General features: G+C 38.0%; 1 protein-coding gene across 1 annotated transcript; it reads right to left on the bottom strand.

The window, feature by feature from the left end:
* LOC105167222 (plasma membrane-associated cation-binding protein 1) lies at positions 6,046-7,863 on the bottom strand. The gene is made up of 5 exons (XM_011086842.2): positions 7,700-7,863; positions 7,303-7,454; positions 7,030-7,119; positions 6,709-6,793; positions 6,046-6,621 (listed from the first exon to the last, which is right to left on the bottom strand). The coding sequence occupies exons 2-5, from the start codon at positions 7,408-7,410 to the stop codon at positions 6,305-6,307; spliced, it is 600 nt and encodes a 199-aa protein (XP_011085144.1). The 5' UTR covers positions 7,411-7,454; positions 7,700-7,863; the 3' UTR covers positions 6,046-6,304.

Below are 12,514 nucleotides of genomic sequence, written 5' to 3'. Positions count from 1 at the left end.
TTTTTGTATTACTGATGTAATGTTGATAAGTTGCTTGTGTGGAGTGCTACGTCATTTATTTGTATTCCTATTGGGCCAAGTAGTTAATTTTTCTGTTAGTTGGTTATTAGGTGGTTTAGTGAAGTGTCATATATACGTTGTATCAGTCTAAGTCTTCTGCTGCAACAGAGATTCAACAGAGCTTCGTTAACTGAGAATGGAGAAATCATTCTTCTCCCAATTGCTGTGTTCTTCATTTGTTGTTTTGATCTTGCGTTCCAACAAGTTGGAGGGAAGGCGTTTCCATGGGCGGGCAGTAGACAGAGGACGTGTCTGTGTGGTAGGGAGAGCAGAGGAGAGATGAGTGACTGAGGATGGGAAGGATGGGTCTGGAGCTGTATGGGGCTGTACCTCCAGTACTAGGTCGAGAGAATCACGGGCAGGGGAACAAGGGGTGAGTGAAGAGATTGAGTGGTGAAGGGAAAAGTTGCTGAGTCAGAAGGATGATGAGGCCAAAGCGGGCTTTGGTTAAGATCTTGGACTTATCGGGAGGGATTTTGGGGTCCTGACTTGTGTTTATGAAGGGAGAGTGTTTTGGAGGCAAGAGGTTGATGGTTGCAGGGGATGAGATTTCAAACACGTCAAAGATGGATGAGCCACGTCTAGGTGGGGGTGTAGGCGCTGGATAGGATTGAAGAGAGTCCGGAGAACGAAAGATTGGCCGCTTGAAAACAGATGAGGGGAAAACACCTTGGGAAGCGAGCATTCTGCTCCTAGAATTTGCCGGAATCACAACTTGGAGCCAAGGACCATAGGGGGTATTTTCACCAGGATCAAAAAGACCTTCATGGAATTGGAGCTCACACTATCGAGATAAGTTACCCTGACAACCACACAAATAGCAGAAGTTGGGAAGACGATCGTACGTAAATGTAAGCAGTTGCTCATTCCCCGAAATTGTCCGTATTTTCAGCGCATGAGTAAGGGTTTGTTCACATCAACAACCACTCTAATCCGAATGGAAGAACCCCAAACCATCCCCTCCTTATCCAAATCCGCCTCCTTAAATTGACCCAGCTTGTTCTCAATATAAGAACACACCTCCTTTGACATTTTCCCCAATAGCAAGCCATGGATATGCACATGGAAATCACAAAAATCCATATTAACCAGACTAGGATTATCAGTGGATTTCACCGGCGCCAGAATCAGAAGACGTATCAAAACCCCAGGGGCAACAAACAAGAACCAGATCACAGTCCAGAGAATGAAAAAACTTGAGCAAAAAAGGATTCCCCTCAATCATCTTAAAATCCAATCCCTTACCCGAATTAAAAGCAGCCTTGAGAGTTCTCTGCAGAGCGTCGGGGTGGAAGGGCTTGGTGGATAGCAATCGACCTACGATATAGAAATTCCTCGAAATAGGCTCGGCATGCCACAAACCCGCCGAAAATACCGAATCCGATTCCTCCTATTTAGTGAAGAAAGCGTTGCCACCAATCGTTCCGAATCAGGATCCATAGCCAAGGAGATAAAGGTCACAACCAAATAAAAACCCTAGAAGAGCAAAACAACAGCTATTCCCTATGCGAAACAGAAAAGAAACCAAACTTCCAGATGCCTGATTTGCGTAACTATGATGTAACGAAGGACCCCCAAGAGCACGTGGCAGGGGTTGAGTTGGTGTTGAACTTTTATGGTATATCTGACCATATTAATGCTAAACTATTTGTTACTAATCTTACAGGAAAAGATCAGGAGTGGTTTACCAATAAACCTAGTGGGACCATAGAGACATAAAAGATTTGCTTTTCACTTTGCAAGCAAAAAAAATACAAAAACGTTATGCTACGTACTTGTCCACTATAAGGCAAAAGGAGGATGAGTCATTGAAAAGTTTCGTCAGAAGATTTAATAATAAAACATTAGAAGTTCAAGATCTCAAGATTGACATGATGGTTAGCATACTCATTCATGGGTTAAAGAAAAAGCCGTTCGCATAAACTCACGAACGAGATCACCTGAAGATGTGGAGCAATTCATGAGGATGATAAAAAATTCATCGATGAGGAGGAGATGAATGCAATGAAAGACGGAGAGTGGCAAAATGCAAGAGGCTGAGATTGCGCGAGAGAAGGAAGGGATAGACACATACGACTGAAAAAGACCGTGAAACTCATACCAACCAAAATTTCACAAGTATACTCCTCTAGCGACCACGAGAGCTAGAGCAAGCATTGATGATGGTCGAAAAAGTGAATATACTTCAATGGCCAAAACATACCAGGTTTAGACCAACCAAAAAACATTCTAATAAGTATTGTAAGTTCCATAGAAGAGGGGCCATGACACAGAGTATTGCTATCACTTGAAGACGAAATATAAAGGTTAATAAGACAATGGTACTTCAAATAATATGTGTTGGAGCCTAAGAGGAGTGAAAAGAGCATAAACCAGGGGACAGGAGGACACGAAGCAGATTATGAGCAAAGATAGATTTAAGGGTAAAGAAAAGGAAGAAAGAAGGGACGTTGGAACCAGAGAGAATGCTATTGGAGGAGATTCGAGGAGAATAAGGAAAAATATGAGAGGAGCATGCAATCATATCATAGGAGGGAGTTGATACTAAATGTAGAGCCGAAAGGATTTGAATTATGACATTGGGTTGCAAACTGATCTAATAGTGATAAGGATGGATATCGCCGGCATAAGGTACTTGTAGATATTGCAGTTCTGTAGATATCATGTTCATGGAAGTGTTGAGGAAAATGGGGTTATAGGACACGTGCTTAAACCCTTGTCTAGACTCCACTAGTAGGGTTTGGTGGAAGCGAGGTCACATTTTTGGGAACCATTGCTCCCGGTGTCAATAGGTTAGTAATTTTCTTTCTAGTGTTTTCAGTTGAAGAAACCCATTTTCATCTTGGCATTCAAGGTAATTCTTACGGAGCTACTCCATCGCAAGAATTTGCTTCCTCCAGTGGGTTCTAGACCAAGCTCACCCCTCGATTATTCGATGATTGCGCCCTCAGATTTAGAATATAGAAAAAAGAAATGAAGAAGAACGTACCAGAAACCATCAATTGATGCTCTGATACCATGAAAAAACTTGAAACCAATTATACTAGAGTGCCACAGCCGTGGAAGAGATGAAGAAGAAGACTGAAAGGAAGCTTTAAACTGTTCTTAATTCGTATTGAAGTGAAAACCTGAGTTAAGTGTGTTAATTACAAATGCGGAGTAAGTCCTCTTTAAATAAAGCAGTAATCAATCTAACAAATTAATAACCACTTTTCTTAACAGACTAAATTGTCAGCAACTAATAAACAACACAACTGGCATTATCTGCTACAGACTAATCAAAGACGCATTTTGACTTAGAAAAATGCTAGAGCATAGGCTGTGACTACCAAGTCGTACTTCTACTAATGAAGGCAAAATATCACTTTTGGTCCCACTAGATAGGGTCCTTCTCACTTACAGTCCCACGCTTTACGTGTTCAACACATTTAGTCCTAAAATCCTATGTTTTTAACATAAATGGTCCTATTCCGTTAACACTAACGAAATCGGCACGTGACCGTCAGCCAACTGGACCAAATATCACTTTTGGTCCCACTAGATAGGGCCCTTCTCACTTGCAGTCTCACGTTTTAAGTGTTCAACACCTTTAGTTCCAAAACTCTATTTTTTGATAGAAATGATCTTGTTCCATTAACAGCTAATGGAAACGGCACGTGACAAGTCATGTGCCGTTAGTCAACTGGCAGCTAGCAAAAAAAAATAGAAGACCATGCTTGTATTTAGTTTTTAGAGTGAAAAAAAGGCAACAAAAAAATATTTTTTGGCTATTTATAAATGTAAATAACCCAAAAAAACCACACAATATTTTTATCTTTTTTTCAACACTTAATTTGGAGAGAAATAGGCTAAAAGATGTCGCAAACATCTCAAAATACTTTCAATATTGTGTGATGTTTTAAGGAACAAAATGTTGCAAGGTATTGTAAGACTTTTGGGGGATGTTTTGGCACATTTTGGGTTTGTAAAGTGGTAGTATTTGGCAGATTTTAAGTATGCAAAGTTTCACTTTACAGCACATTTCATTAATGATCAAAACCAGTGGATTTCAGTATATTTTCTGTTTTTATGCAATTTAGTGCTTTTGTGCAATTTTAGTTCCATTTTTATTGCTTTCAAGATTTTATGCTTACACATTTAAACACAACATAAACTATAATTACTTGCAAAAAAGGCATATCCATTAGTCCTTTTACACATAATTCACCATTACTAAAAGGTCATCTAGTAATATATAAGAACATCCTTTTACACATAATTCACCATTACAATAGCATTCAATATTTGAAGTATTTTGAGATGTTTGTGACATCTTTTGGCCTATTCCTCTCAAGATTAAGTGCTGAAAATGTTGTGTGGTGTTTGTAGGTTATTTACATATATAAATAGCAAAAAAATATTTTTTTGGCGCCTTTTTTTCCCTCCAAATACTGAACACAAGCTTGGACTTTGTTTTTTTCGCCAGCTGCCAGTTGACTAACGGCATGTGACAACTCACATGCTGTTTTTGTTAGTTTTGTTAACGAAATAGGACTATTTCTGTTAAAAAAATAGAATTTTGAGACTAAAGATGTTGAACACGTAAAGCGTGGGACTGCAAGTGAGAAGGACCCGATCTAGTGAGACCAAAAGTGATATTTTGACCTAGTTCAAGTCATGTGCCGTTTTCGTTAGTTGTTAACAGAATAGGACCATTTTTGTTAAAAAAATAGAGTGCCGAACACGTAAAGCGTGGGAATGCAAGTGAGAAGGGCTCTATCTAGTGGGATCACAAATGATGTTTTGCCTCTAATAAAAACATGAGAAACCACTCCCGTTACTTTAACTAAACAAACGAAATGATGAATAGAACTGGATGATAACTGCTTGAACCAGGTCTCAAAGCCTTCTAAAACCTCTTAACAATTACAAATACTCTCTTTTTGTTTGAAAAATTAACAACATATCTTGGTTTTAATGTCCCTCCAATAATTAGTCCATTCTATTGGTTTTTGTTAGATTTTTTTTTTTTGTGGAAACTGACCAAATATATTTGTGGATTATAAAATAATTTCACTTAATTTTTAAGATTTTCTAAAATTGTTTTATGGACTATAGGGTAAGAATGAAATTTTCATCTTGTTAACTTTTTTATGCTTTTTACAATTTATATTCTTTTAACAAAAAAAGAAAAAGAAAAACAATAAGTGAAAAGTGTATATGTCCGGACTTTCTTCCAAATATTATATAATTTTATCAAATATTTATAATATTCAAAATAATGAAGAGATACTTGTAATATGTCAAATCTTAAAAGAGTTCATTGTAATTTACCCATTATATAATTTGTCTTGTTTGTGAGAATTGAGAGAATATCTAATGTTTGAACTTGATATAATGCATGCTTAAGTATAGTAACTTGGAACTCCCAATTAATAATTAGTCAAGGTCATATGGTCCGAGTAGTAGAAGGGAATTTTTCTACATCCTATAAATTAAGATTAACTAGACTTGTACGATAATACTCCTACGTAAATAATAAATATATGACAATGATACATACACTCGTAAGTAAAACATTTATATGTATAGATTTTTATGTATATATATATATATCTTGGATTTTATTTGTATAGGATGTATAAACTTATCTATGTAAACAAAAAGAAACAACATTTATATGTACATATATTGGTCAATAATTGATAGATTTCCACAAAAATAGGTTCTTAACTAATTTGAAATACTACTAACAACAGGTCATATGCCATACCAGTGTCTAAGAGAATAAACTTCAAATAAGTAACAATAACAAACACAAAGACAAATTATAAATAAACTTATAATTTGAAACTAAAAAAAAAAAAATCATTTAGCATATAATCATCATGAATAGAATAATATGTAGTACGAAAGTCAATATTTGTTCGTTAAATTTATCTTTTCTTAAATTTAGAAGAAAATATTACGGCTTCAAAACATACACAAAGAATTAATAGAAATATATAATCCAAATTAAGCAAAGTTTTCATTGGTTCCATTTCAACACCAAACTGTGGGTACAATTTCACACAAACAGTACATAAACGAGAGGTGGCCCTTGTTTTTGAGATTATTGTTACAATTACAAGAAATTGAAAAAAGAAAAAGAAAAAGAGAACAAAGAATAAGAAATCAGATATACACATATATAGTTCCACTCTTTCACACAGTAACAAATAATTTTACATATAACATAGCAGGATGGAGCTTCTTCCCGTCAGCGTCAGGGCTTCGGCTGTTCTGCTGCTGGGACTGGTTGTGCAGCTTCAACCTTTTCTGCCGTTTCAACTATTTTCTCTGAGCTTGTAGCTTCAGGGGGGGGTTCCTCCTTCTCTAGTTCCACCACAATCTCCTTTGGTTTGACCTCTACGCCACTCGTCTCTTCTTCAGTTTTTTCAGTTGGGGGCGCAGCCTCTTCTTTCTTCTCCTCAGTAACTACAAACGTAGAAACCTTCTCCAACACAAAGAAGACAGGACCAGGTAAATATCCTGGGCCAATCTTGGAAGCCGCTTCGCACACTGGTTTCGACCCGGGAAATTCTTGCCGAAGAAATTATTAAGATTAATTAGAGAAAATAAAAGAACGAATGAATTACAAAGACCATGAATCTAGACAGAGATGCCTACCGATCTTAGCAAGCTCGTCAAGGAATTTCTGGACTGCCGCGGAGTGTTTCTTCAGAGCTGAGTCCTTGGGTTCCTTGACCAAAGTCTGGTTTTTAAGTTCATTGCACAAGACAAAGGTCTAACATTAATAGCAACCCATAAACTGATCTCTATCTAACAACTTGCCTACGCACGTCCAAAATAGTGGTTCTGCAAGCTGTACTAGCTAGTATGACAAATTAATTCATTAATTATGAACAGTTACGGCGTTCGGTTTAGCAGGTACACCAACTTTTGTAATTGTGCTTGTTGAGAGCGGCCAGTACTGGTTAGCTTAGATACCTTGATCTCAGTTGTGGAAGCTTCATAGATTTCAAGAACTTTAGGTTGAAGCTCAGCCTTTTTGTCTTCGCACTCCTTTGCATATTGTTCCTGATGAATCAGTGAACATCAAATTAATACATACTACCGCAACTTGCAAAAGAGTCGGCGAAAATACTCAATATATAGTCAATAGACAATCCCCCCTTCCCCCGTTGATCAATAATAGACAATCAAGACTCTATTGGTACTCCTTTTACAATTTCGCAGCTGACATCTGCGACACACAATTACCTTCGACTCATCAAAATTCTTGCACGCTTCCGCAGCGGCGGTCTTTTTTGGGTTTTCGAAAACTTTCTTAATCTTCGGAAGAACCTTCGATTTCCAGTAATTCACCATCTTCCAATACAAGTAGTAAAGACCAAGAGCAAAATTTTATTATACTGCAAGTAACATCAAAAGATCAGAAAGAAGGATTTCTTTGTTCATCCATATCATGTATGTTCACTAAATAGGTATAAAACGGAGAAGACAAAGATTAGGAAAATAGGACAAACATTCAGAAGTAATATCACAGAAAAAGGAAGTACATATTATGCTGTACACCGCCGAGAAAGAAAGCAATAGTAATGTTAACAATCGAAGGAGAAAAGTACAGAAAAGAAAAAGAAAAACAGAAAAGAAAAACCTTAATCGTGCTAGAAGGCTGGTAAACTCGAAATACTAAGCACTGTTGGCGTTGAATATGAAGGCTGCTTTGATCTGCTGTAGCAGATGTTTGTTTATGACAAAGCCAACGGTTGCATATCAAGGCAAAATATAAGGTTTGAGGAGCTTAATGCTTGTCAGCAACAACAACAGATAAGCTTATTTTAAACTGGCATACAATATGAGGCTTGTGTTTCTACCATAATTACGCTGACACCCCACACAAGACCCAATTACGAAGCAAAGAAAAATCCAACACACCTCCTACCTGCAATCATAGAGGGCCAAAAATGTCATCAGGATGATTAATAATTAATTATAGATGGGAATAAAATCAAACATCTTGAGCAATGACAGCTGGCAATCAGCTCATTTCAAGGTGGCAATATGACAAACAGGACCCACTCTGATGGTGATGCTGATCTGTGACAGCCCTTCCTCATCTCTCATTTTTTTCTACAACTTAATTCAACTTCTCTCACGTGGCTTCGCTGGTTTTATTGTCACTCACGCCGTCAACGAGAAGGAGCGGGGAGTCCTCACTCCGTCGAGGGCAGGAGACATGCACATGGCTTGCTTGCAAGCTATTTGGACTAAACACACAAGGCCTAGACTGGACAAGAATAAACTCCAGTTTTGGAGGGTTTACCATTTGATCGGCCTTACGATTTTGTTGATTTTGCTGGTTCTTCAAATTCTCGTGTTTTTATATTTTACTAAAAAATCAATTATTTTTTACTAGAGAAAATAAATTAATAAAATCTATAATTATAAATTAGAGTTCTAAGATAGATTTTAGAAGGTCCATCCATCAACATGCCCCAACATATAGTATATTAAGTGCAGTACTGACAAAATAAAGTACAAAAACTATTCTTTTCAACTAAAAAATACACTATTTTTTCACTCTTAGCGAAATTACTAAATTAATAAAGTCTATAATTAAAAAATTGGAGCCTTAAAAGTATATTTTTTAAGCTCAGCACATCTAAATACCTCCAGCATTGAAGGTGCTCAAGGTAATGCTGAACAAATAAACTGCAAAAACTACTACTTTTACTAAATATTTCACTATTTTTTTACTCTTCAAAGAAAAAAATAAATAAATAAAGTTCATAAGTGAAGAATTAGAGATTTTAAAATATATTGTTGGGCTTGGGATCCTCTACTCCAAATAGTGCTACATCTTCTATTGTACATCTGGATTGATGACATGTGGACAAATAATATTGATGAGAGATGTGTTTGTTGTGGAAATTGTGTGATTTGTGTTTATAATTGTCTCAAAATAATTTTATATGTATATTATTATATAAATTATGACAATTACATATAGTACGTAAATAAACGAAATAAATTTAGAAATTAGAAAATCTGCACCGATGGAGAGTCACGACACTTGTCGCTGACCTAAAGCCATGATTGCCTCCCTATGTGCAAGTTTTGACGGTTGATCACGACTTCAGGATAGAACCCCATTAGCTCTCAGCAGTATCTCATTCCATATGCACGACCACGAGGAAGTTAGGAACCAGTCCACAGTCACGTTGAGAAAACTCTACAAATACTTGTGGGATTATAAAACATTTCTCAATCCATAAGCTATACAAAATCTATATCTCTCTCAATATGCCAAATGAAAAAGCTAATGATCCATTAAATAGTTATAAAAATTTGACCATTATAAAATATTAAGTGGCCTAATTAAAACTCATAATATTATAATAAATTCAATTATAAATAAGTATCATAAATATATAAATTGTAACTTATTAAACCTTATAAAACCACTATTAAATTATCATAATAATTGGACCATGGAGAGTATTGGGGAGGCCGGAGAAAAAGGAAGAAACGAACACTGGATAAAGTACCATTGTATTTTTAGGAGAACCAAAGCCGAGATTAGTAGATCAGTTCCGATTAACTGATGAAATTTTAACTAATAAATGGAACACAAATCACTATATAATATTTCCTTAATTCTTGTTCTTTGCAAGAGAAAACAAAACGAATATTAATTTTTATATGATTTAGAACACATTAGTTTTCAATATTTTATGTCTTTTTTATTTTCTTATTTTTTCTCAACTTCCACATGTCTCTTTTTCTGATTGGTGGATATGGTCCAATGGGTTATGACCAAAGAACAAATTAAGAGGCACATACTCTATCTCTTGGCCACGACCATCACAATGGAGGAAGTCCGCTTCGTGGAGCCCAATGATCACGGCCCAAATACCAAGGGATGGCCCTATTCCTCCACACACGTCATTCTCTGACTCATGTGGTGTGCACTCGGACCTTCCATGTGTGCCCCCTGACCACCATGAAATACGTGTAGTAGGAAGGTTTCCCTAAAGAACTCGTGCTCCTGCACCCAACAGACTCCTTGCAAACTAGGAGTCCCCCTCCGGTTCACTTTCTCCCCTCACCTAAATAATAATTTTAATAACACGATCCCTGAAAAATAGAACTCGATCATGCCTTATCTCATCTACTCTTATCTGTTTATCGCAGGAATAGGAAACACAATTAATTCCTTGTTGAAGGAGGACTCTTGCCTATAAATAGAGAACTCGCCCCCAGGCGGGGGGATACCTTTTCATTAGTCAAAACTTTGGCTACCACTCTGTTGTGCTTCCACTACGATTGCAAACACGATTTGATACTATTTTTCATCATTACTCTTTGCTCTTTCAATACTTTTTATCATTCTGAATTATTATTCTTCAAATCCAATACTAACTTGGTCGTCGAAGTGCTAACGCTTTGTTTTGCAAGCTCTATTTTTTGAATTCTTTCGTAGATGATTTAGGCCCATCGCTCAAGTCTGAATCTATTGGACTCGTGCTAAATTCGCACGCATCAATTGGCGTCATCTGTGGGACACTGAGTTAATGGCGTGAGTTGTTATGGAGACCCCCAGCAATCCCGCTAACAAGCAGAAGGTCGTGGAGACTCCCAACAATAATTAGCCTTTTTAAGTTGTTGTGGAAGCCCCCTTAGCACCGACGGGAGGGTCCACCGCAGCTCTACCTGCACCAATGCCGCCCTCCAGGGTGACAGACCCCCTGGTTGATCATCCAAGGCAAAACACCTCCTTGGATACCACGTCAAGGGAACTCTCCCTAGCCTTGCTGGGAGCGATTCAACAAGTAGTTGCCGCGGCCATTCGGGTACAAATGGCAATACTAGTACCTGCCTGCTCAGCTCTTACACTAGAGGCAGGCATCCTTCAAGGATGAGTAGAAGGAGGCTTTCCAGAGGAAAACATCATGGTAACCCGGCCCCCTCCAACAGGAATGCAAGGACTCCCTCTGACAACTCCCTAGGAGATCCCCAGACAATGGAGAGCTCAAGTGGAATGTCTCCAGAAAGGACTACTGGATGTACAACACTAGATAGCGGGAACCTCGGAAGGTAAACAACAGGGCGTCCCCTTCACAGAAGTTGTGATGACAAATGAACTCTCGATGAACTGTCACACTCCCGCTATCGTTGAATATGATGGGACAGCAGACCCTCAAGAGCATCTCTCACGTTTTGAAAAAGTGGCCTTCTGCATAGCTACATGGACGGGGATCAAGTGTCACGTTTTTGTCACTATCCTAGCTGGGGCCACACAACAATGGTTTGACCAGTTGCCTTGTGGAGCAATAGGAAGTTTCCAAGAGTTCTGATCTCTCTTCTTGCACCAATTTTCTAGTAGCCGGAAGCTTCAAAAAATGGAACTTAATCTTTTCGTCTACCCCAAAAATACAATGAGCCCTTGAGGGAGTACCTGCTTAGATTCAATACAACAACTTTAGAGGTGCGTTCTGCCACTCAAGAGGTGAAAGGCTAGCATTTTTTCACAAAGCCTCCTAGAGGGTGACTTCTTTAAGTCCTTGGCCGAAAACCCTATTTCCAAATTTGATGCTTTCTTAGCTCAGGCTGCCTAATTTATCAACATGGAGGATGCCCAAGCTGCCAAGAAGGAAAGTCGTGGGGAGAAAAAGGAAAAAGTTCGGGAGGAAGGCTCATTCAAAAAGTCTCGTACTGATTTTAAGAAGAAGAAAGTACCCTTGCAGAGAGTCAATACAGTGTAGATCCCCTTAACGGTACCTTTCACCCAAGCTCTTATGGCAGTTTAAGGAAAGGGTTTGTTGACCCACCCTTGATCTTGGAGAGAACAACCTCAACGGCCTAAGTTTGGCAAATTCTGTCGTTTTCATAATGATTATGGCCACACCATTGAAGAATGTTGACACCTAAAAAATAAAATCGAAAGACTTATACAAAATGGATATATGCTAGAATATGTCTGTTGAGAAAAAGCCCGAGGAATAGGACCATACGTCAAACAAGAAGTGAACAAGGGAAAAGAAGTAAAAGCTTCCCCTTCGGAATCCTCACCAAATAAAGAGCACAAGAATACATTTGAAGGAAAAACTGAAGTTAGTGATCCTCCTCGAAAAGGAGTAATACGAATGATCATAGGATGCTCAAATGGAGGTGATTCCCATCATGCCAGGAAGACCCAGATTAGGGAAGCTCATAGTGTAACTATAAAAGAAATTTGGGATGTGGGAGCAAAGAGGACGCCCCCCTCATCCATTTTGGAAGAGCAGAACATTCAGGTCTCAAGAGCCATCACAATGATGCTCTAGAATCACGGCGTTATTGGCCAATTATGAAAGGGGCGTATTTTTATAGATTCAAGAAGTTATGTGGATATATTGTTCGGGAAAACCTACGACCAAATGCAATTAGGGGATACCCCTCTGGAAAAATTGAACTTCCCTCTACGGGT

The sequence above is a fragment of the Sesamum indicum genome, linkage group LG8, assembly GCF_000512975.1.
Source record: "Sesamum indicum cultivar Zhongzhi No. 13 linkage group LG8, S_indicum_v1.0, whole genome shotgun sequence".
NCBI lineage: Eukaryota > Viridiplantae > Streptophyta > Magnoliopsida > Lamiales > Pedaliaceae > Sesamum > Sesamum indicum.
This window is presented reverse-complemented; position numbering and strand designations above follow the sequence as displayed.

Coding starts and splice junctions, on each gene's coding strand:
- LOC105167222 (XM_011086842.2), bottom strand. CDS start 7,410: ATGGTGAATTACTGGAAATCGAAGGTTCTTCCGAAGATTAAGAAAGTT. Junction 7,120..7,302: donor AGAATTTTGATGAGTCGAAG/GTAATTGTGTGT, acceptor CTGATTCATCAG/GAACAATATGCAAAGGAGTG. Junction 6,794..7,029: donor CTTCCACAACTGAGATCAAG/GTATCTAAGCTA, acceptor CTTAAAAACCAG/ACTTTGGTCAAGGAACCCAA.